General features: G+C 44.9%; 2 protein-coding genes across 14 annotated transcripts in view; one reads left to right on the top strand and one right to left on the bottom strand.

Moving 5' to 3' along the window:
* Positions 1-3,081, top strand: part of TARS1 (threonyl-tRNA synthetase 1) — a 205,249-nt gene extending 202,168 nt beyond the window's left edge. For all 13 annotated transcript variants that reach the window (XM_083402796.1, XM_083402794.1, XM_083402802.1 and 10 more), the window contains 2 exons: positions 689-803; positions 2,596-3,081. In XM_083402796.1, coding sequence (XP_083258922.1) covers positions 689-803; positions 2,596-2,744 — 264 coding nt within the window. In that variant the 3' untranslated portion in view covers positions 2,745-3,081. The remainder of the gene's footprint in view (positions 1-688; positions 804-2,595) is intronic.
* Positions 3,082-10,521: 7,440 nt separating this feature from the next.
* The window catches only part of ADAMTS12 (ADAM metallopeptidase with thrombospondin type 1 motif 12), a 120,222-nt gene continuing 105,224 nt past the window's right edge, over positions 10,522-25,519 (bottom strand). Inside the window, exons 19-23 of the mRNA XM_083402623.1 lie at positions 22,246-23,346; positions 19,939-20,091; positions 17,999-18,172; positions 15,505-15,658; positions 10,522-11,834 (exon numbers count right to left, since the gene is read on the bottom strand). Coding sequence (XP_083258749.1) covers positions 11,674-11,834; positions 15,505-15,658; positions 17,999-18,172; positions 19,939-20,091; positions 22,246-23,346 — 1,743 coding nt within the window. The 3' untranslated portion in view covers positions 10,522-11,673. The remainder of the gene's footprint in view (positions 11,835-15,504; positions 15,659-17,998; positions 18,173-19,938; positions 20,092-22,245; positions 23,347-25,519) is intronic.

Genomic DNA, 25,519 nt, shown 5'->3' with positions numbered 1-25,519 from the left:
TGTGTAAATGTGCCTGAGCACTAAGCAAATCCTACTTTCACGTTCCTAAAAATATTTCTACACTTGTTATAAATTTGTCACCATCTTTAAGATACAGTGGTACCTCGGTTTAAGAACTTAATCCGTTCCGGAAGTCTGTTCTTAAACCAAAACCGTTCTTAAACTGAGGTGCTCTTTCCCTAATGAGGCTTCCCGCTGCCAGTGCCCTTCCACCATTCAGAGTCTGTTCTTAAACCAAGGTAAAGTTCTCAAACCTGGACACTACTTCCACTTTTGTGGAGTTCGTAAACTGAATAGTTCGTAAACAGGACTGTTCTTAAACCGAGGTACCACTGTGTGTGTGCGTGTGTTTGTGCGTGCGTGTGTGTGCCCCAAATGCACTGATTTATAGTGCCTAACTTGTATACATTCCATTGTAAACTCTGTTGCTTCTTAAGCTTTCTCCTGATGGAAGAACACTTGGCATATATACTTTTGCTGCTGCTCAAATTTTTCCAGTGTTTTTAATTATGTTTTATGGATATTTATGGACTGGGGTTGGGGTTTTTTTAAACACATTTTGTATGTTGTAAGCTGCCTCAGTGTACTTAGTACCTTCTTTATTTATATAGATAAAGGCTAGACCTACTTCTCCGAAAATTTAGCCTACCCATAACCTAAATACTTTTCTCTTGCTGTTGTCTCCAAGGTGAAGCAGCAGTTCCATGATGTTGGTTTAATGGCAGACGTTGATGTGGACGCTGGTTGCACCCTGAACAAGAAGATAAGAAATGCTCAGCTTGCACAGTACAACTTCATTTTGGGTAAAAACATCACCTTTTTGTATGTGGTAGGACTCCATTGGGACAATGTGCTTCAGAGGTTACTAGCACGGGGCAGTTATATAATTGTTAGCTTATAAAGTTTGCTGCCTTTGCAAGTAGACAGCAAGAGAAGTATTCCCTTTGGAGCTTGCCTGTGCTGCCTCGTTAGCCACAGCTAGTGCTGCCTCCATTCTGATTTATGTCAGATTTATAGCCACCTCTTGGGGAAATCTTTGGCACTCTTGCCTGTTAAGAATCAAGTAAATTGGCCCAAGTCTTCTTGGGTAGCAGAGTGGCTCAGAAACATCTGTCTTTGGTAATTTGTTCTGCTTCTTTATCAGCATTGTAAAAAGGTAAAAGAATTCTAGGGCACGTTTTGTTCTCGGTGTAAAAAGCAGGGGGGAAATGCAGCAAATATGCTTGGTGCATGCTTGCAACATTCACTACTTATCGCATCCCAATAACGGGGGCCTGATCATCTTCCCTCCTGTTACCCCTTACTTAAATTTCAAAGGAGAAAGGGAGCATAGATTTGCCACTCATATTTGACATGATCTGCACATCTTTTGCATTAGTGCACATTCTTGTCCTCAAATGCAATTGGGTATAAGTCACTTGTTCTTCTCCCACTATTAAATTTGTGTCCTTCCTACAGTTGCAGTGTCTCTGTATGCTTTTTATTATTATTATTGTTTTACATCTTAAGTGCACCTGTGGGCTACATTGTAGCCATTGTGACAGAAATTCAGAGGAGCCAAAAGAGTGCAGAAATAGTTGGAGCGTTTGTTCAGCAGCCTCCAAAATGCAATGTCCCAGAATATCTCTGATTATATGCTCATCCAGCTGTCCTTGGAAAGTGCCCAAGAAAGTTTTCTGTCATCTTGACAAATTGTTCCATTGCAGGGCTTCTGTTGGTAGTTAGTGAGGTTTAGCGTAAATCAATTCAGTAGCAGCTTTCTAATATCTTTTTTAAAAATATGTGACCATCGTCAACATACTTATTTCTTAAACTCTATTCTTTCAGGCTATAGAAACATATCAAGTTCCTTTTATTGTATGGATTTCCCTGTTACACTGCTGTTTGATTCTTCTCTGAATCCTTCCCAGTTTATCTGTATTCTGTTGCCCAAAGTACTAAATTATGCTGCAGATTTTCTAAGTTATTAATACTGAGCAGAGTAGCATACAGACGTCTCACCACTTACAGAGGGGTTAACGTTCCTGGTTACCGTGCTCATACATGAAACTGCTTATAGTGGGGAACACCGTCTAAAAAGCCTGTAAACGCCCTCTAAACCTCTGGAAAAACCACCAAATTCGACCACAGTTGCTCCCTCCAAACTCATCTTGCTTTATTGGCCGAGGGAGCTGGCATACAGCTTCTGGGTCATGTGGCCGGCATGACTAAGCCGCTTCTGGTGAACCAGAGCAGTGCACGGAAACACTGTTTACCTTCCTGCCGGAGTGGTACCTATTTATCTACTTGCACTTTGAGGTGCTTTCGAAGTGCTAGGTTGGCAGGAGCAGGGACCGAGCAACGGGAGCTCACCCCATCGCGGGGATTCAAACCGCCGACCTTCTGATTGGCAAACCCTAGGCTCTGTGGTTTAACCCACAGCACCACCTGTGTCCCACATGGAAATGGGGAGTAGCATGTAATTCCTTCATTTTGGTTCTTGAGTATTAAGTAGTATATAATTGGTTGACTCTCTCCCCCCCCCAACATACTTTTCAATGGTCAACAGTAACAAGATCTCCTTTGTAACCTGCTTGTCTCTTTCCTGTCTTTTAGTTGTTGGTGAAAAGGAAAAGGCAAGTGGGACAGTGAACATCCGCACCAGAGACAACAAAGTGCATGGCGAACGCACCGTGGCTGAGACGGTGGAGAGGCTGCTGCAGCTGAAGGACTCGCGCTGCAAAAACGCTGAAGAAGAATTTTAGCCAAGCCCTCCTTTTCCACATTTTTTCCCTTCCCCCACAGCAGTTAACCTTTCTGGATTTAGCAATGTTTGCTCTGTACTGTATTTGATAAGATATCTTTGTCAAAAGAACCAAAACACCCACTTGCTTTCGTATGTTCAGAAATTAAGTTTGTAAGTCCATTTTGTATACATGTGGGCAACTACCTTGATTAGCCTCTGCAAGCTCCCAGTCTGTGGAGCTTGAAGAAGCTAAAACTGAAAGGGACAATGGAACAATTAATCAGGGATTAAAATGCCACTGGTAGCAACCCTCTCATAATTTATCCTCTTCGTGAAATAAATTTGTATTTCAGCAAGATTGAGTAAAATGGTGTGCTTCTTGAAGCTTTGTAGCCCTGTTAATTATTCTGTTTCATTTAAGACATCATAGAAAACATCAAAGTGGCCAAATCTTTTTTTTTCCTTTTTCCTTTTACTTGAATCTGTGTCGTACTGATGACTAGGTTTAAAATAAGGCTGGAATGTGAGGCTCAGTCTGTAGTTCTAAAAGTTGAAATATTAATATTTGCAGCAATTGTAGTAATTTATTGTTTAAACTGCACCTATATCGTATTGTCTGCGATACAAAATTAAGAGGCATGGTCCTATTTGCAGACATGCAGCTTAACAAAACACAACACACGAGGCAGAAAGAAATGGGGAGGAAGTAGGATTATCCATCACATGTCATTGGGAAGTACGTAAATGGAACACACATGAATGAAAAGCAAAAGGTGACAAATTAGAGAAAATTTCTATTGAACCTGATAATGCAAAAACACTTCGGACACTTAAGTGCATTTTGTGAATGCTCCTCTTAATGTCAATTGGCCATTTTGAGGATTATAGGTTTTCTGACTTTAAACACTAATGCCCAACTAATGCTACTTAGAAGATGATAAGCCCCATTGAACCAGTGGGATGTAATCATGCTGCAAATTGGTCTCAGGGCCCTGGTCTGTAATTATTGATGCAAGGTCACAAAAAAGGTATTACGCCCATAAAACTTTCTCCTATAGTTGAACTTTATTCAACAAGAACAGTATTCTGCAGCTGTTTACTAAAATTGCTGAAGCTGCTTCATACACATCCTTTTACCAGTGCTATCTTGGCATATAGTACAAGCTATAAAGTAGTTTATCCCTGAGATACAGCCCTACTGCACAAACTCAGCAGAATCAGTGGGCTTTTGCGAAACAAAATGTTTCAGTGAGGGAGCTTCAAAATGCGGTCTTTTGTCTCATTCACTTGCAACTGAGCTGATAGAAGGGTTGATGTATTTAATACAATCAATAGTTGTGATTCCTGCTTATGTAGCATCCAAAGTGGTGCTGTGGGTTAAACCACAGAGCCTAGGACTTGCCGATCAGAAGGTCGCGATTTGAATCCCCGCGACGGGGTGAGCTCCCATTGCTCGGTCCCTGCTCCTGCCAACCTAGCAGTTCGAAAGCACGTCAAAGTGCAAGTAGATAAATAGGTACCTCTCCGGCGGGAAGGTAAACGGCATTTCTGTGCGCTGCTCTGGTTCACCAGAAGCGGCTTTGTCATGCTGGCCACATGACCTGGAAGCTGCACGCTGGCTCCCTTGGCCAATAAAGCGAGATGAGCACCGCAACCCCTGAGTCAGTCGCAACTGGACCTAATGGTCAGGGGTCCCTTTACCTTTTTAACCCTTGTAAGGTAGGCCTGTTTTGCCCTCATTACAGAACCAGGACTAAGGCTGAGAGAATATGAATATGCAGGCGCTTCACAAAATCATGTGCTAGTAGACTTGTGTAGTCTGTAAGGCAGATAACTTGAGCAACTGGAGCATGCCAGGAAAAATCAATTTTCTGCAGCTGAGGGGTTGTGGATGGACAGCCAGATGACTTGGCATTCTTCCCTGAGATGTGTTGATAAGATTGAAGAGGAGAAGAAAAAGAAAACCAGTTGTCAATACATTCCTCGGGATGGGTGGGTGTCTTTAGATGTAGACACAATTTCAATATCTCACCTAACACAGCATAAATCTCTGCAGTTTTCATTTAAGTGAGGCAGCTGACAACTGGCTTTGCTATATGAGGCATCTGCATCTCATTTGAAAGTTTTGGTACCTCTGGAGTTGCCTTCAAGGTCATTTGGAGGTGGTGCATTGCTGGATAGTGCTGATCTGTAATCACCCAAGCCCAGTTTCTCAACAGCAGCTGTGTTCTGCTTGGCAATGACTCCTAGATCAAACTGCAGCTCACCCAACTGGCTCCAGCTTATGAAATACAGGTGCCGGAAGGGAAGCTAGTACCTTTCTGCTTCACATCATTTGCGTTCTGGCAGGTACTGGACTAGATTCCAGGAGAGTTGAGAAGAGACAAAACATGCATCCAGTGCTGTTGGGGCTGTGTGTTCCAGGAGATCTTAAACCTGTCTTGCCCTTCACTTCTTTTTCTGGCCAACAGATGGCAGCACAATTCCAGCAGGGGAAAAAATGAAAGGGAAACAACTGATGGCAAGCAAAAGGCTTACCTTACCGGTATAATTAGCTTCCCATAGCTGCTTCTGGCAGTTCCCTCACTGCAAGTAGTGAGGTTACAAGGAACCAGGCAGAGGGCCTTCTCGGTAGTGGCACCCTCCCTGTTGAACGCCCTCCCATCAGATGTCAAGGACATAAGTAACTATACAACTTTTAGAAGACATCTGAAAGCAGCCCTGTATTGGGAGGTTTTTAATGTTTGATGTTTCATTGTGTTTTTATATGTGTTGGAAGTTGCCCAGAGTGACTGGGGCAACCCAGCCAGCTGGGTGGCAATAATAATAACAATTAATAAATATTAGTATGTGTCCTGGCTTGCGTCAAGCTCAAGCCCATGTGTGTTAAACCAAGGGATGTTCTCAGCATATCCCAATCTCGATTCCATTACAAAAACCAACCACAGTATACAGAACACTTGTAATTAAAGAGGCAACTTTGGCCATGAGAGGACGTCCCTCTCCAGCAGCCAGGGTGTGGGGGGGAGCCCAGCAGATCTGCCTTTCCTAGAAACAGACTCCAGGCACTTCAGGGACACTCAAACACAAGCAGCTTTATTTAAGTACAGTTGACAGGGCGCTCTGCTCGCTCCTCTGCTTCCAGACCCACATCGGCTTCCCCCCTCGCACTCACCTCTGCAGGAAATTCTCGCTTCAATTATAGAATCATAGAGTTGGAATAGACCACAAGGGCCATCGAGTCCAACCCCCTGCCAAGCAGGAAACACCATCAGAGCACTCCTGACATATGGTTGTCAAGCCTCTGCTTAAAGACCTCCAAAGAAGGAGACTCCACCACACTCCTTGGCAGCAAATTCCACTGTCGAACAGCTCTTACTGTCAGAAAGTTCTTCCTAATGTTTAGGTGGAATCTTCTTTCTTGTAGTTTGGATCCATTGCTCTGTGTCTGCTTCTCTGGAGCAGCAGAAAACAACCTTTTTCCCTCCTCTATATGACATCCTTTTATATATTTGAACATGGCTATCACTTTGTCAATTGCAATTACTAGGTGAGCTCACCTTGTGTATATGGTTAGTTTGTTCTTCCTGACCCGAAAACTATCTGCACAGGGTAAGCTCACCTAGCCTGCCCTTTTCGCTATAATTTACAGATCAACTCATTTCCACTGACTTGGATATTTTGTTCTCAATTATCAAGGCTGAGCCAAGACACTTCACTGTCTGAAGCAAAGGACAAGATGCCCCCCCTGCTGCATGAGATTATTAATCTCAGGGTTAAGGATTCGAGCCCCCTGTTGGGTGAAAGATTCCTGCATTGCAGGGGGGGGGGGGCTGGATTAGATGACCCTCACAGTCCCTCCCAACTCTATGATTCAGTAGAGTGATTGCAGTAATTTAGAAACATTTCCTTATGAGAAGTGGGGGTGGGTGGGTGTTTAGAGATGATTCCTGGAGAACAGAGTGAGGGGGTTGAGCCTGACTAGGTGTTGTTGTTTGTTGTTGTTGCTGCTGCTGCTTTTAAATAAAAACACTGGCCACATTCACACCCTACATTGAAAGCTCCATGACACCGCCTTAAACAGCCATGGCTTCCACCAAAGAACTCTGGGTGCCGTAGTTTGTGAAGGGTCCTGAGAGTTGCTGGGAGACTCCCTATTCCCCTCCCAGACCTACAATATCCACAATTCCATGTGAAGAGGGATTCATGGTTAAACCACTGTGGGAATCAGATGAAACAGGATGGCAAGGGAAGGGTTAGGTCCAGTGCTGGATTTATGTATAAGCTAAACAAGCTATAGCTCTGGGCCCCACTCTCTTGGGGCCCCCCAAAAAATTTAAAGGAAAACAAAACTGGATGTACATTTCCAAAATATAAGATAAAAAACAAATAAAATAAAACCTACATACAGCAACAGTGTTTTGTGTTGTATAGGTTCCTATGATGTAAGTAATGGGCCCCGCCTGCTGGCCTGCTCCGTAAAATATCACTGGTTTGCTCATTTCTATATATAGGGTAAGGGATGCGAGTGGCGCTGTGGGTTAAACCACAGAGCCTAGGGCTTGTCAATCAGAAAGTTGGTGGTTCGAATCTCCATGATGGGGTGAGCTCCCGTTGCTCGGTCCCTGCTCCTGCCAACCTAGTAGTTAGACAGCACATCAAAGTGCAAGTAGATAAATAGGTACCACTCCAGCGGGAAGGTAAACGGCGTTTCCATGCGCTGCTCTGGTTCGCCAGAAGTGGCTTAGTCATGCTGGCCACATGACCCGGAAGCTGTACGCCAGCTCCCTTGGCCTGTAAAGCAAGATGAGCGCCGCAACCCCAGAGTCGGCCATGACTGGACCTAATGGTCAGGAGTCCCTTTACCTTTACCTTACATTCTGCATGGACTGGTTGCATGGCAACATGTGCAAATGGCTTTAGATACCTATTAGGTCCATGAATTACCATTTGCATATATTCAACACGAAAAAGCAACAATTTGTTGTTGACAAAGGACAGCTGGACACATAAAGGGCCCCTTTACCTTCAATAGCTTAGGGCCTCATCAAACCTACATCCGGGCCTGGTAAGGTCCTCTTCCCCTTCCCCTTCCCCTTCCAAAACACCTTTTCTCCAGCAGGAAATGGTGCCACGGGGCATCAGGTCTGAAAGTGCAATGTAACAGGTCATTTGCCCAAAAGGAAAGATGCTGAGAGGGACCCAGTGGGATGCTTGCTTGAACAAAACATCCTCTTCGAATAGACAGATTTGTCCTAGCCTTGCACTTTGCAAGGGGAGAGAATGAACAATCCTCAATTGGAAAGCAAGGGCGGATAATAATAACAGTTAACATTGCCAGCTGCACCTAAACAATATACCATTTCGAGAAACACCAATTGTTCCTTTTTTGTTCAGCCTGGTGAAGAAGTTCACTCCAGGCAAACGCAGCAGGCTGGAGAGTCCGAGTGATGCTATTGATTCTGCACGCAATAAAAATAGCAGAAGCGCTTTGAAGCTCCTTGCAGCGTTCAACGCCCATGGAGTCTTAGAATGGCACACAGCCTGGTAGATAGTGTTGGTTGGCACTCATGGTGCATGTGAACACCAATGACATGGGAAAATGTGGTTGTGAGGTCCTGGAGGACAATTTTATGCTGCTCACTAGGATGCTGAAAGCCAGGACTTCCAAAGTAGCATTGTTGGAAATGCTTCCAGTTCTACAGTAGACAGGAAAAGCTTTGCACATGCATAGAAAAGTGGATGGTGCTGGGAGAAGTTTAAATTTGTTAGGCACTCACTGAAGAACACTTCGGACATCTGTACAGCTGTCTCTTTTAAAAATCATCTTTTTTTTGGTCATGGCTGTATTTGCTCCTTTAAAAAACAACAACAACAAAAATTGGCTTACCTTACAGGGTTTTGGGCAGCTAGGTAACACATGCTTTGAACCCTTGAAAGCACTGCATGCCAGGCCAGGAGGCAGAGCCAGGAGGAAGAGGAACAAGGTGTGTGTGTGTATGTGTAAATGCAGAATGTGGAGAGGATGATCCAAACTACAAGAAAGAAGATTCCACCTAAACATTAGGAAGAACTTCCTGACAGTAAGAGCTGTTTGACAGTGGAATTTGCTGCCAAGGAGTGTAGTGGAGTCTCCTTCTTTGGAGGTCTTTAAGCAGAGGCTTGACAACCATATGTCAGGAGTGCTCTGATGGTGTTTCCTGCTTGGCAGGGGGTTGGACTCGATGGCCCTTGTGGTCTCTTCCAACTCTATGATTCTATGATCCCCAGTGGGTTAGAATCATAGAATCGTAGAACTGTAGAGTTGGCAGGGACCTGAAGCTTCATCTAGACCAACTCATTGCAATTCAGGGATCTCAAATTGTGGGGGCCTGTTGCCAAGGGGAAGAGAATCAGCAGCTAGTGATGGGGAAAGGGAGAGGCAGGTACTTGTTGATTCCCTGCCCATGCCTTTTTGTTCAGTGATTTCGCTCCGTGTTTCAGCTCAGTTATTCCACTCAGTGAGTGTTCGAATCTGGCTGTGCTCTGATGTCCATCTGATCCTACCTTCGTCACCAGTATTAAATAGTGGGCGGACATGGTAGACGACACAGAGATTTCTCCAAGTAATTATTTATAAGTAAGATGGAAGTGAACTCAACAACAAACAGCTCAGCCGGCCTGCTTTTATAGGCAGCCGGCTGTCAACATTTTAACAACAACAACCCAGGGTTTCCCGCCTTAATTAACTGATGTGGACCTGGGCAAAAACTATATACAGTGGTACCTCGGGTTGCATACGCTTCAGGTTACAGACTCCGCTCACCCAGAAATAGTATCTTGGGTTAAGAATTTTGCTTCAGGTTGAGAACAGAAATCGTGCTCCGGCGGCATGGTGGCAGCAGGAGGCCCCATTAGCTAAAGTGGTGCTTCAGGTTAAGAACAGTTTCAGGTTAAGAACGGACCTCCAGAATGAATTAAATACTTAATCCGAGGTACCACTGTACATGATACCCCTGGTGGCCAGGGTGAGAACTTCAATGCAGTGGTTATGGGGCCTCCTGCTGCCCCTGCGCCGCTACTGCACGATTTCTGTTCTCATCCTGAAGCAAAGTTCTTAACCTGAGGTACTATTTCTGTGTTAGCGAAGTCTGTAACCTGAAGCGTATGTAACCTGAAGCGTATGTAACCCGAGGTACCACTGTACACAACAGCCCCCTCTCATCCCACCAGCCCCACCAGCTCCTTCCAAGGAGGAGGAAGCATGAGAGAATCTCTGTGTACTGAGAGGAAAGGAGGGGTGAGCACTCCACAGGAGGCAAGGGCAATTCTCAGAGGTGCATCCCCTTGATCCACACACGAGCTAAAATTAGAGCATAGCTTGGCATTCAAGTTAGTAGAAGACCTTGCATTTTGCAGCAAAGAACCAAAGCTTAGCTATGTGTATTGTCCAAAGTGCCTTGAGGTGCTAACGTACCAAAGTTTTCTCTCGTTAAAAATGATTGGGAAAAGCCTCGCTACCTGCCGCTCGATTCCTGGAGGACAAGACACTACATAAATGTGAAATATTATTGAACAGATTTGTGTACCACCTTACTAGATAGCTTTAGGGAACCGGGTCTTCTCAACGCAGGAATGCACAAGGGCTCCAACTCCACCGGCTGGCATCCATGCCACTTTCTGCACATGGCAGCCTTCACGTGACGGTGTCATTCGAAGTGGCCATCTATCTGCATCTTGTTTGAGCACATCTAACCTCGGTCTCACGCACACAGATGCCCTTTCGTGCAGAAACCCAGTTACAGCTCTTTCCAGCATCAAAGAAGCAGATATACTTTTTATTCTCACGAGGGGTTATAAAACATTCTGTACTTTACAAACTGAAGCCGCTTTAGAAAAATACATCACGTAACTCTCAAAAAAGCAATATGGCAGGCATTGCACAGCAACGCCTTGCCCAAAGGATAATTTCCAGAGCAGGTGTAGATTTAGAAATACATCGGTCAGCCCATTCTACAGAAGTTTTTAGGCACCATGCAAGTTTTAGCACCGTGGTGGTATAATAGCACCATATTTAAAGACCAAAACAAAAATTGCTCAAGTCCCTTAGAGGTATATGTGTCAATTAAGCTGCTGTACAGGTAACAAGAATATGACAAACCTCACCCTGGACAGGATTTCCAATGATCTCCAGGTAAGGTAGGTTTGTTTTGATGCCTTTATTTTCCAAACTTCCCTTTGAGGCTTAATCTCCCCACATGGAACTCCAGAATTAACAAGGTGGCAATTTATGTCAAATAACTGAGTTCATAGGTGTACTGTGAGGAAGATTATGATGACAACTCTTTAGCATCTTGGGGCATTTCCAGCATAGCACCAAAAGCATTTTTTTGGTGTGTTTTTTAAAGAGAGGTGGGGAAAGCAGAGGGAAGGAGGCCAGAAAGAGGGAAAGAAACAGTGAAGGTGAAAAGCATATAATGCAGAACAGACAGTACAATAAGTGAACCCGATGTTGCAGATCAGGACAAAGGGTTCAGGCGATCTTTGGATTTGGAGACGGTTTAAATCCACTGCATTATAGCTCCATGGCGGGAGTGGCAGTGTAGCTCTCTAGCAGGAGTGGGGAAGCTGTGGCCCTTCAGGCAGTTGTGGCTCACCTGCTGGGGCAGATTTGCAGTGCTAGCATCCTGGTGCCTGCACAGCCCTGCCCTCTTTGCTGCCATGTCCCTCTCCTACTTGGTAAGCCACAGCGCCACCACTGCTGGGAAACTAGCATTGCAGCTCCACCCCAGTAGGCTTTGGCTTTTCGGCTTTGGACTACAAGTCCCATCAGTCCTGACCTTTGGCCATGCTGGCTGGGGCAGGTGCCCAGCGGCCTTTGGGATGCTACAGCTTCCTTACACCCTGTTGGATCACGTTCTTCCGTTTCACATTCTGATTTAGCAGTCCTAGTTCTCAGTCATGCAATTTCAGGCATGGGTCGCTTTTTGAGGTCCTGTTGCGTTAGCATCCCCGGGTATCTTGCAAGTGGCACAGCACTGATTCCTCACCGATAGCATGGAACATTTCCCAAGATCCCTCACTTTCTCGCAGAAATTCGCAGACAGCCTGTCCTTGCCGCAAGGCAAACCTGCAGTGAAGAAACACACCCACACACGTTCATAAAAGGAAACAGCAGTAGCTTTTGGTCCCTACAGAGTTAGGACAACACTATAGGACATCAGAGAGAGGCAGAAGGAAAGAAATTGACAGCATAACCATATGTTTGCTTGCTTGGAAGTAAGTCTCAGAGTGTTCACTGGGGCTTCTCGTCCTAGGAAGTGTGCTTAGGGTTGAAGTCTAAGCGTGCTGTTAATTACCGAAAGCACTGGTGGTGAACTTGTGGCACTCTATTATTTTAAATTTTTATTGAATTTATATATTGCCCTATACAAGGGGTCTCAGAGCAGTTCACAGAATAAAATCAAGATATAAGACCATAAAATACCTAATAAAAACAGCAACCCAATACCCCCCCCCAAAAAAAACACATTTTAAAAGGGCATAGGATGTAAATCAGATCAACCAAAGGCCTGATTAAAGAGGAATGTTTTGTCTGGCACCTAAAGGTGTATAATGAAGGCTCCAGGCGAACTTCCCTGGGGAGATCATTCCACAGACGGGGAGCCACTGCAGAGAAGGCCCGTTCTCATGTTGCCACCCTCCAAACCTCTCTAGACGTTGTCAGACTCCCATCAGCTCCAGCTAGCATGGCAACAGTTAGGGATGAAGGGATCTGTCACCCAACATTATTTGGAGAGCTGCAGGCTTCCCATCCCTGCCCTGACCAAAGTTTTCGTCACTTTGGTTGGGGCTGTAGCTCAGTGGTTGTTGTTTAGTCGTTTAGTCGTATCTAACTCTTCATGACCCCATGGACCAGAGCTCAGTGGTAGAGCATCTGTTTTGCACAGTTTTGCACACAGAACATCCCAGGTTCAATCCCCAGCATCTCCAAGTAAGACTGGCAAAGGTTGTCATCATCCTGAAGAGTAGTTGCTTCTCCTGGTATGTCCCACAGAAGACCTTACTGTCTTCAGACAAAAACATCTTGGAGGTCCCAGGCCACAGAGAGGCTAGGCTGGCCTCAACTAGAGCCGGGGCTTTTTCGGCTGTGGCCCCAATCTGATGTAACGCTCTGTCCCAAGAGACTAGGGCCCTGCGAGCCTGACATCTTTCCGCAGGGCCTGCAAGACAGAGCTGTTCCACCAGGCCTTTGGCCAAGGCACAGCCTGACCCCCTCCTTTGGCAATCCTCACAGAACTCTAGCCCAATGGTTGCCATTAATCTGATTTGAAGTGATTTTATAATGAAATGATTTTAGAATGCTGTATCATTTTAATGTTGTTAGCCGCTCTGAGCCTGGCTTCGGCTGGGGAGGGCGGAATATAAATAAAATTATTAATTATTATTATTATTATTATTATTATTATTATTATTATTATTCAGTATTCAGAGGATACTGAGACAGATGGACCAACGGTCTGATAAAGGGCTTAGTCACACTTACCTTTTGTCCCTTTATTTCCAGGCATAGGTCTGCACTTTAAAGCTCTGTGTCCAAGCACTCTCTGTGTGCGTGTGTGTTTGTGCGTGCGTGCCCCTGAGCTTTCCCTACGGCAACCTGCTCTTTACCACTCAATCAGAAAGAACGTCAATTCAGGTTTTCAGTGGATTGCTGTGTGCTCCTATTCAGCTTTAAAGAGTGGATTTTTGTGGGGGAAGCTCTGGAGGGGACGGGGGGAAGGATGCTCAGACACTGAGCTTCAAAGCATGGATTGTGCCTTGGAAAAGCAGCTGAAAAGTAAGGGTGACTAAGCCCTGAGTGTAAGACAGCTTCATATGTTCACATAGTCAGGTTCATGGAGTCCACACAAGAAATAAACATGAAATAGTGCAATGGTGGAAGAATTCAACATCCTGCATCTCTTTTATTTTTTATTATGGATGAGATGATTTCTCACATATCATTTCCTTCTTGGTTCTGTGGTTCACTCTGCCAGTCTCCCTGAATTCTGGTTTAACTACAGGCTTCCTCAAACTCGGCCCTCCAGATGTTTTTGGCCTACAACTCCCATGATCCCTAGCTAGCAGGACCAGTGGTCAGGGATGATGGGAATTGTAGTCTCAAAAACATCTGGAGGGCCGAGTTTGAGGAAGCCTGAACTAGGATAATTTCTGCAATCATCTACCAGAACTGGAACTGCAGAGTTTGCTGCAGCTTTTCAGCTTCTGCACTGTGTTTGCATCCTCTCTCTGTGCTACTTAGGCACCTGCGTGCTTTGCTAGAACAATGCAAAAAGGTAATCTTGCTGCAACTGTATGAATGACAGCTTCAACAATCTTTTTGTGTGGTGTTTTACCAATGTGCACATGTGTTCTACGGGGGGACGGACGGACGGACGGACAAAGCACCCGACCCCCCCACAGAATTGTGACACAATTATATGTACTATGGAATAGTACATATTGAACAGTACAATTGTAGAGTTTACTTTGGTAAGGCATTGCATAAGGAAAAAGAAACAAGAGCCTTAGTCATCAGATGTAGAAAAATGAGGGAGCTCAACATATGGACTTATGTATATCCCACATATCTAAAAATACAGTAAGTATGGAGCATATATCACCATTATCTGAGCATTCGTGCTTACCATAGGCCTATGCAAAAATGAGCAATGTATTCCAGAAAGTCATTGTTGAGTTTTTCTTGACTTCCCTTCTGAATGTTTGCCCTGATCCAGCTCTAGGAAGCTGCTTCACACTGAGTCTACCTCTAGCTCCATGCCTTATCTAAACCAGGCTTTCCCAAACTAGGATCTCCAGCTGTTTTTTGACTACAATTCCCATCATCCCTGACCACTGGTCCTGCTAGCTAGGGATGATGGGAGTTGTAGTCCAACAACAGCCGGGGACCCCAGTTTGGGAAACCCTGGTCTAAACTGTCAGGCAATGACTCCAGGGTTTCTGCCAGGAGTCTTTCTCAGCCCCACCGGAAGAAAACAGGGATTAAACCAAGGACCTTCTGCATAAAGATCATGTGTTCTGCCACTCAGCTAAGGCACGCTTCTCCTGGAAGACTTGCATTCCTGTCTGACTAGTTGTATCAGATGGTGGATAGAAGATTCACAGTCATGTTATGCATGCATCCACTGAAAGCATTGGGCTGCAGACAGATAGCATTTCCACCCAGGCAAATGTGCCGATGAATACCTGATTCATGCCTGCGTTTTTTTTATCCAGAAAACCATGCATCTGAAGAATCCTGCTTTGGTTCATGAACTGTGATGATCATGCTTGCTAGTCTAATCATGTCTGCATTGTTCGAGCCCCTTAATAACCAGGTTCAGGAGCATCTTTGACGTTACAGTAAAAAGTGATTTCTGTGTTGTGTCCCCCCCCCCCCATTTTCAGTAAGAGCACCATCATTCCGCAGCTCTAATTATTATTCCTCATTAGTCTGTAGCATGACCCTAAAACCCGTGTCAGTGCCACAATAGAAAAATGGCAGGCATTTAAATTTCAAATCAGTTTCGGTCTGGAGACAAGGGGACAGCCCTTCTGCACCCTGCTGAACCTCTCTTGGGAATTGAAACTGATATACGGTCAACGTGCACCTAGCTATTGTTCAGTGGTGTTGACCCAGGTCTTAAGATGCAGTCCTCGAGATATTTGTCAGCTAAAGAGGGACTGAGCAAATGAAGCAGCAGCTGGTTGTGTGGAAGGCGGCTCCTTTGTATTTGTTGCTGCTGAGAGACACCCACCTCTGCTACCAACGCATTTTCGCAGGTTGCATTTCCGAGAACCCGCAGGCCTGGACTTCTGCTCACAGAGGCTCTGGGAATGAGCGGTGCTGTCTTCCACGTTGACACACTTCACCACTCTTTGCTGAATGCCTCCTCCGCATGAAACAGAACACTGGAAGACATTTTGCATTACTGTTGTGGTTATTTTACCATGAGGTCCCACGGGAAGTTGAAACAATAAATGTACCATTATTATTTTATTTGTTCAATTTATATTTATCAAAAGATCCCCGGGCAGTGTACATCTTTAAGAACACATCTTACGGAGAGGACTTCCAGTTTTTATATCAGGATCATATTTCCAAAAGATAAACTCCCTGCTTAGGAAATGCCTTTGGGGCTCAACAACACTGAGAATATCCTTGCTGAGAATGCAGTTAAAAATTTTAAATGGTGGTTTCGGAATTCCAAACTTGGAACTATATAATTATGCTTATTTACTGTCATGTATTAAATACTGGAAACTCACTGTTGGTAATAATTTTCTGACGTGGGCACCTTAGAATATGTCTATACAGCAGCTTTGGTGGGCTGCTCAATACTAGGATCAAAATACTCGAAATCTCAGGTGACTCTAGAAACAACTAAGTCAGTTAGGAAGATATGGAACATATTGTCTAATAAAAATAAACTTGACCCATACTCGCATGCCAAAGTCACCTTGTAGGGAAATCCTATACTGTATTAAAAATTACTGAAAGGATGGTAATATGGAAAAACTGGATGGGAGCAACTGTTTTGACTCTGGACCAACTGAAAGATGAGGAAGATGAGTTTTACAGATATACTGTTTTAAGACAAAAATATCATCTATCAGATGGGGCCCAGTGGCAGTTATACAACCTTAAAATATCAATGACTTCCCTTCTTCTCTTTCTGTGGTTCATTTTACATAGCATAAATCCCTGCCGCTTTTATATAAACTAAACCATTCAGTAATCCATTATTACCTCCATCAAAACTTATTTATACTGTTGAATTTATCTTAATGCTGCCAGCATTTTCAAGTGTAAAAAATTTCCCACCATATATTCAATAAACATATTCCAATCTTCTTTAAATGACTGTTCTTCTTGTTCTCTTGTTCTACATGTTAGATCTGCAAACTGTGCATATTCCAGCAGTTTAAGTTGCCTACAAAAAAATACTGGCATGCAAAAAGAAATTACTGGCCTGCTAAGAGGTTAGTCGTCTGCATTTCTGCATTGGATGTGTTATGTACTGATGTTCTCACCCTGGGCCAGCAGGGGGTTACTGTAGATAGTTTTCACTCAGGTCCACGTCAGTTATTTTAGGCGGGAAACCCTGGGTTGTTGTTGCTACAATGTTGACAGCCGGCTCCTATAAAAGGAGGCCGGCTGAGCTGTTTGCTGTTCAGTCTGTCCAGCTTACAATAAAGAGCTGCTCTGGAGAAATCACTGTGTCGTCTGATATGTTCGCCCACAACTTAACAGGATGTGGTGAAACGAAGGCGCCTTCTTCATTTGGGAGGGGGGGAAGCTTGCAGGGGAGGGGCAAAATGATACATCATGCCCCATTCACTGTCATGATCATTTCTTTCTCAGTATTGGGGTATGAAGTTGTGCATGCTAAATTTCTCTTTTCAAAAAGTACAGGCCCTTTTTCATCCGGCCAGCCTTCCAAATCTGGCAGGCCCTTTTCATCTCTCCTGCCTCTTATATAAGCATAGTGGTTTTAAAAGGTTGGTGGCAATACCACTGGTGCCACGCAGGCCTGGGGTTGATGGGCTGTTGAGCTGTTGGGGGTGGCAGCTCTGGAAAACTCAAGCTGTGGCTCAGGCAGCTATAGGTCAAAAATGAGCTGGCTGCCCCAAGAGGAACTGAAGAGCTATTCGGTGATAGCTGTGCACCTTCTGCTGAGATTAAATGCACATAATGTTGCGGCACATCACAGTGGTGGCCCTTGTTGTTGTTGTTTAGTCATGTCTGACTCTTCCTGACCCCATGGACCAGAGAACGCCAGGCACTCCTGTCTTCCACTGCCTCCTGCAGTTTGGTCAAACTCATGCTGGTAGCTTCGAAAACACTATCCATCCATCTCGTCCTCTGTTGTCCCCTTCTCCTTCTGCCCTCCATCTTTCCCAACATCAGGGTCTTTTCCAGGGAGTCTTCTCTTCTCTTGAGGTAGCCAAAGTATTGGAACCTCAGCTTCAGGATCTGTCCTTCCAGTGAGCACTCAGGGCTGATTTCCTTATGAATGGAGAGGTTTGATCTTCTTGCAGTCCATGGGACTCTCAAGAGTCTCCTCCAGCACCATAATTCAAAAGCATCAATTCTTCGGCGATCAGCCTTCTTTATGATCCAGCTCTCACTTCCATACATCACTACTGGGAAAACCATAGCTTCAACTATACGGACCTTTGTTGGTAAGGTGGTGGCCCTAATTAGCAGTTAATAATTCAGCCTAATAGCTTGCCGTAGAGGCAACCTACCTCCTTCCAGGGCTCCGCCCGCCACTCATAGCAGGGCTCTACGTTGCAGCTGACGTTCAGCTGTGGCTTGTGTCCTGCAAACTGGCAGTGAAACGGCCTCAGGGTTCTGTTGCTACGAACATCAAGGCAAAGGACACTGCGGGTCTTGAAACCGCCTCCGCAGCTGGAGGAGCACTGAAGAAAAAACGGACAAGAAGGAGATGGTCTCTGCAGTGTCAGAGAGCCCTGGCAGGGATCTGCAGGCAACTGCACTACAGGCCTAGTGTGGTGGAGGAAGTGCATGGAAACTTAGGTCCAAATCCAGTAGCAATTGTTCTGCTTTCCTGGTTTCCCAATGTTGGGGTCACTGCTGCTTACCAACAGAGTGAGGTAGCAGGGAGGGCAGCGCAGTGCTGGCACAATGGTGGGCACATCTCAATAACAGGCAGTGTTAGGAAGCCAGGTAATATTTCCAAGAGAAATATTCAAAATCCCCAATTGGCATGAAGTTGCATGAAGTTCCCCAAGTGAACTTGGGCCGGTTACCATCTCACAGGCTGCTTCCGGACAGGCAGCTTCTAGCAATATCCAGCCATTGCTCTTCTACTGTAAGCTACAAGGGAATCTGCAATGGGTTTCCCACACTATCAGGAGTAAAGTAAAAGACCCCTGGACCATTAAGTCCAGTCAAAGACGACTATGGGGTTGCGGTGCTCATCTCGCTTTCAGGCCAAGGGAGCCGGCGTTTGTCTGCAGACAGCTTTCCGGGTTATGTGGCCAGCATGACTAAACCGCTTCTGGCACAATGGGACACCGTGATGGAAACCAGAGCGCACAGAAACGTTGTTTACGTTCCCGCCGCAGTGGTACCTATTTATCTATTTGCACTGGCGACAATAAACGTCCATAAAAATGGCAAAAGTGCCGTATTTTTTCATCTATAAGACACCCCCATGTATAGGATGACCTCTATTTTTTGAACCCAAAATTAAGAAATAAATATTTTAAACATGCCGTATATAAGACAACCCCCAATAGTCTTATACACAGAAAAATACGGTAGTTTCTTTCCCCAATAGGTTTTATCTTAAACAACTGCAGATGCAATAGACTACGATTGCAGCAGTCATTGTATCACCACCCTGTTCATTGTTTTATTATTTCATATGAAAGGCAACTTCCTCTAAAAAAATGTTTTGGGCGATATCTCTCTTCCCGTTGGATTTTTATCCAGCCCCCACCTCTGTGAGACTGAAAAAGGAAAATATGATACGGGGCCCAAAACTTAGATCAAGGACCAAGGAAGGGAAACTTTTCAGTTCTTTCAACAACACTGATCCTGCCTCAGAAAGTAGACTACCAAAGTTTCCACGCTTAATATTCCTGGCTTGTCATAATCAGATAGTGCCTTTGACCAGCTTCCTGGAATAATAATAATAAGCAATGTTTTATGATGAGAAAAACAGCTGCAATTTGAATAATCAAGAAAATTGTATTTTTTATATAATATTTTTTTTTGGGCTCATAAGAAAGTGAGTCCATTTAGAAATAATTGGTATGATGGGGGCTGCTGTTACAGAAAAGCATCTGTATCAAAATTAGATGCGTAATTGGATTCATGATCCTGACCTGCAATCTTTTTTGATTAAGCCTCCCTTTCCACTTTCTTCCTTAATGATACAAGCATCAGTCACGTTGGCCCCGAAAAGCTGGGATTTGTCTGGGATAAAGCAAGGCTGCAATATGGATTTGCACAAAATTACTTGCCGGTTTTTGTTAATGCTTTTAGCAAAGAGCACCATACAACCAGGAACTTTTCAGCAATTTTGGTTCTCTGAATTCGAGTCGGACAGTTTGCCACCTTGAAGCCCCTTCCAGTTCTAAAAGCCAGATTAGCTAACATCATAATAATTTTCAAAGACCCTGGAAACTGGAAAGACTCGTTTCCAAAGCACCATTACTTTGCTCCAGTCCTCTGCTTTCCACTGGGCACAAGGGCGCACGTAACACCTCCTTGCTGGATCAGGCTTTCTCATGTGCCGGCAATCGGATTCATTCTTGGTGCTGCATTCCACCACTCTCCAAAAAGCCCCTACACCACACGTGGTGGAGCACTGCAAAAACAAAACAGAAATAAAGGGCTTTTGAGACTTGATGTTTTTAATCGCATTGCTAAGATGCAAATCTAGCAAAATAAAAAAATTCCTTCCAGTAGCACCTTAAAGGTAAAGGTAAAGGTACCCCTGCCCGTACGGGCCAGTCTTGACAGACTCTAGGGTTGTGTGCCCATCTCACTCAAAGAGGCCATGGGCCAGCGCTGTCCGAAGACACTTCCGGGTCACGTGGCCAGCGTGACAAGCTGCATCTGGCGAGCCAGAGCCGCACACGGAAACGCCGTTTACCTTCCCGCTAGTAAGCGGTCCCTATTTATCTACTTGCACCCGAGAGTGCTTTCGAACTGCTAGGTTGGCAGGCGCTGGGACCGAGGAACGGGAGCGCACCCCGCCGCGGGGATTCGAACCGCCGACCTTTCGATCGGCAAGCCCTAGGCGCTGAGGCTTTAGCCCACAGCGCCACCCGCACCTTAGAGACCAACTAAGTTTGTTATTGGTATGAGCTTTCGTGTGCATGCACACTTCTTCAGATACACAGAAGAAGTGTGTATCTGAAGAAGTGTGCATGCAGACGAAAGCTCATACCAATAACAAACTTAGTTGGTCTCTAAGGTGCTACTGGAAGGATTTTTTTTATTTTGTTTTGACTAGAGCAGACCAGGGACATGGGTGGCGCTGTGGGTTAAACCACGGAGCCTAGGACTTGCCGATCAGAAGGTCGGCGGTTCGAATCCCCACGATGGGGTGAGCTCCCGTTGCTCGGTCCCTGCTCCTGCCAACCTAGCAGTTTGAAAGCACGTCAAAGTGCAAGTAGATAAATAGGTACCGCTCCGGCGGGAAGGTAAACGGCGTTTCCGTGCGCTGCTCTGGTTCGCCAGAAGCGGCTTAGTCACGCTGGCCACAAGATCCGGAAGCTGTACGCCGGCTCCCTCGGCCAATAAAGCGAGATGAGCGCCGCAACCCCAGAGTTGGCCATGACTGGACCTAATGGTCAGGGGTCCCTTTACCTTTACCTTTAGAGCACAGCTACCTACCTGTAACTATGCAAATCTAGCACTTCATCTGCAGCCCAGGAAAGCAGAGAGTAAATGGGGAAAGAAGCTCATTTCACCGCACCCCCCAGCTGCTTCTAGCATATACCACAAAACAAAATACATAACTAAAAGCTGGCAGCCAAAGAATTGGCTGGCTGGTGCAAACAGTCAATATGAGAAAAATTGCAGGCGAGCGAGGAGGGAGAATAGAGGAGGGAGAAAGGTTGTTTTCTGCTGCTCCAGAGAAGCGGACACGGAGCAATGGATCCAAACTACAAGAAAGAAGATTCCACCTAAACATTAGGAAGAACTTCCTGACAGTAAGAGCTGTTCGACAGTGGAATTTGCTGCCAAGGAGTGTGGTGGAGTCTCCTTCTTTGGAGGTCTTTAAGCAGAGGCTTGACAACCATATGTCAGGAGTGCTCTGATGGTGTTTCCTGCTTGGCAGGGGGTTGGACTCGATGACCCTTGTGGTCTCTTCCAACTCTATGATTCTATGATTCTATGATTCTATGATTCTATGATCATAGCTCCCATCAAGCATGGCCAATGGCTAAGTATCATGGGAGTTGTAGTTCAGCAACATCAGAAGGGGAAAGGGTTCCCCACACCTGAAGCAGAGCAACTCATTTATGCCTTGGGATTTAATTGCTACTGTATGAAACCACAGCCTCCTCACATTTCTATCAGTTCAACCACATCTTGAATGAATGATAAAATGGGCCTGCAGAAGCCCAAATGATAATGATGATGATGACAGTAATAGAAATAATAATAATTTATTATTTATACCCCAGCCATCTGGTGGGTTTCCCCAGCCACTCTGGGTGGCTTCCAACAAAATATTAAAAATACAATAAAACATCAGTCATTAGAAACTTTCCTAAACAGGGCTGCCTTCAGATGTCTTCTAAAAGTCAGATAGTTGTTTATTTCCTTGACATCTGATGGGAGGGCGTTCCACAGGGTGGGCACCACTACTGAGAAGGCCCTCTGCCTTTAAAGGCTGGTTTATAGACACTGTGCAAAGATAATTGCTTTCATTAGGAATAGAGCTGAAATAATGATAAAGGCGGCAGCGAAGTGACTATAGTCAACAGGATGAAATCTCAAGACTCACCTCACTCCAGTTCCCCACCAACCAGGAGGCATCATTGGGTGAGTTCCTGGACTCCATTGGATGTTCTGGCTCAGAGTCATTCAACAAAATTCTCTTGGAAGCTTCATCCCAGGTCTTTGGCATGTCAGTATCCTGCAGAAATGGACCTTCTGTGGTAGGTGCCTCATCCACAGAAGATGTTGGTTTTGTTCTATCTGCAGACTTGTCTCTTGAAGTATCATTTAACACTGCTGGTTGTACTGTGACAGGATCTGATGTTGTATTTGCAGGTGTGTTTATTTGAACAATAAGGCCTCCGAGACCTATCGTTGTCATGGAAATTCCTACCTCTGCTACCGGAGTAACAGAAATGTGTCTAAAACTGTCTGCATGATAATCTGTCGGCAAGTTGCTTGATGTATTACCATCAGTGATGGTAGTAGGAGAACTTTTCATTGGCCATTTGCTCTGGGATTTATTTTTTGTTTCTCCATCTGTACCGTTAGACACTGTACTAGATTCTTCCGTTAAATACCTTGGGGTTACAGCCGACGACTTGGGATTAGTGGTAAAGGAGTCCCTGTTTATAAAGCCAATGTCTGAATAATTGTATGGTATTATGGGGGATATGTTCCCCACATTTGTAGAATTCAAAACACCTGAATTATTTGTAACAGGCCCGAAAGTACTATTTTGCAGTAAGCTGCCATCACTAAATACATAGGAATAATTTTTAGGAATGTCTGACCCACTGGAATTACTTTGTAATATTTTTACATCCAAATTTTCTTTTTGGGAAGAGTTTGCAATGCTTAAGGATGTAGGCATCAAAGTAACATTTCTGGGCTCAAGTCCTTTTGTTGTGGTAAGGATTCTTGGGCTTGGTTTGGTAGTTGGCCAGTTGACCCCAGGGCCTTTTCTGGGATCTGTTCCAGTTCTCCTGATTATCTTTCCACCATGCAGTTTGAAATTAGGTATCAGCAATCTTCTGGAGTATGGACACTGCTGGAGGCCACACAGAGCTTTAGAATGGGGCCTCTTTGAAACATCACATGGTTCTCCATTGTTCTTGGTACAGGTGACGCTACGTGTTCGTATACCTCCACCACAGGTCACCGTACACTGCAAAATAAATAACGTTTCTTCAGATATCTCACCCAATTCTCACCTTGTACACTTGCATACATGCATACTTGCACAGACCCAGCCGGTCCTGACACCCGTAAGCAGAGTTCAGTGGCTTTATTTGGTCTTGTGTCTACAACCCTTTGAGAAAGTGCCACCATTTTGGACCAGAGAAAGACTATGCTTGACCTTTAGAGAGAGTAACAATCGAAGAGACTTTTTGTGTGGCAAGAAGAATGAAGGAACTTAAGATGCCTGGGATTGAAGAATAATCTTTATTTACATAATTGGTAGATGAAGAACCGGAAGTCCTCCTTATTTCTATCTTCTATCTTTATTCTTGTTTATTGTCAGGGAGAGGCAAACGGGAAAAGATGAAAGGACAGAAACCAGCAGTTATAGAGAGCCTAAAGAGATTATCAGCAGCTTGTCGCCTGACAGTCAGTCTGACGTAGAGGTGGAGGAGGATGAGCCTGGGACAAGTCATGCTGTACACAGAGGAAGTAAGGGGAGGAGTTTCTGCAGACTTGCATGCTGGGTGCGGAAAAGGAGGAAGTAACATTAGAGGGAGCAACTGCGCACAAGGGGAAGGAGGTTAATGGAAACGCTGGAGATGTACGTTTGAACTTGGTCAAATAAATCAATTGTTTGGAACTGGCTGGGAGCCCGGAGTCTTATCTATGGCCAGCTGGACAGCACTAAGCCTCTGACATTCATATTTGATTTGATTTCTAGCTTCCCCCCCTTCTGTTAACTCTACATATACGTTTTGTTCTGTTTTTTTGATGTCCTCTACTCAGTTAATGAGGTTCCACACAGAAGGTAATGGACAGATGATGAAGGACCCTTTGTGAGAGGCAGGGAAAGGAAGGAGGCTGGGAGAAGAAAGCTGCCCAGTGAGAGCTGGGAAGGTCCACCACCTTTTGTGGGGGGCAAGGGTTAAGATTGTTGTGGTTCTGGACAGTCAAGAGTTAACGCTTTCTGATTCACTGGGTGCATTGCCCACATGACCCGGGCATTTTCCTTTGATCTGTGCTCTGTGGGGGCTGAGCTCTCTCTGGAGAGCAGTCTGTCTGAGAATGTGAGCAAGGTAGTTTCGTTTTTTGTTAGAGGCAGAAAGCTGCAAGCATGCAGCTAGATTCTGTAGGCTTTCTTTTCTGTTTGTTATGCTTCTAAATAAAGAGTGATAGAATAGAATCACTGGTGTCGAACTGAGTTACTGAAGACACCACAAAGACACAGACAAGCCATTTTACGCTGCGTGTGAACTCTGCTATTATCCAGCAACTGAGAAGAGTGGCAGCGTGTGGGCACCATTGGAGTTTGTCGGAGTGGCAATAAATCAAATTTATTGCAGGGCTGTTGCAGCAGACTCAGCGGGTCAAAGGATTTACGACCCACAAACTTTAACAAAGATGCACCTCGGATAGAGGACTTTGTTACTTTTTATTCTTCCGCTTTTTCTGTGTTGTCTTTCTTGTGTGCTTGTTATACAGTCATACCTCATGTTACGTTTGCTTCATGTTACGTTTTTTCAGCATGCATCCCATGGCGACCCGGAAGTACCGGAAAGGGTTACTTCTGGGTTTCGCTGCTCGCACATGCACAGTAGTGCTAAATCACGCTTCGCGCATGCGCACAAGCACCAAATCACACTGTGCACCTGCGTAGATACGGCACTTCAGGTTGCGGGCTTTTCATGTTGCGAACGGGCCTCCAGAACGGATCCCATTCGCAACGAGAGGTACCACTGTACGTATTATGTCCCCCCCCCCTTTTATTTATATTAGTTTGGCTTTTATTGTATTGCATGTTGAAAAGTTTCAATAAAAGAAATTTAAGAAGAGAAAAAGTGCCACAGTCTCAGACAGCTCCACATGCAGACCTCACTAAGCTTGTGAATAAGCCGTTATCTGTCTTTTCATTAGCCACATTGAAAAACAAAACATTGCATAATGATGCAGGATTCTAACTTGCCCAGCAACCCCTATGATCTTTGGTGTCCATTTTGCTATCTTGTCTATGCTGCTCCGGGGGGGGGGGGGGCAGGTTGCACTACTTTTCAGCAGACACAAACTGTCGCCTCATATGCAAACCTGCCCCACAGACAACTGGGACTCTGTTGAAAGCAGAGTACAGTAATTCATACAGGCTTTATGCTTCATCATCA

The sequence above is a fragment of the Podarcis tiliguerta genome (genome assembly GCF_965153285.1).
Source record: "Podarcis tiliguerta genome assembly, chromosome: 11".
In the NCBI taxonomy this organism is placed as follows: Eukaryota; Metazoa; Chordata; class Lepidosauria; order Squamata; family Lacertidae; genus Podarcis; species Podarcis tiliguerta.
The sequence above is the reverse complement of the archived record's forward strand: the minus strand, read 5'-3'. Positions and strand labels throughout refer to the sequence as shown.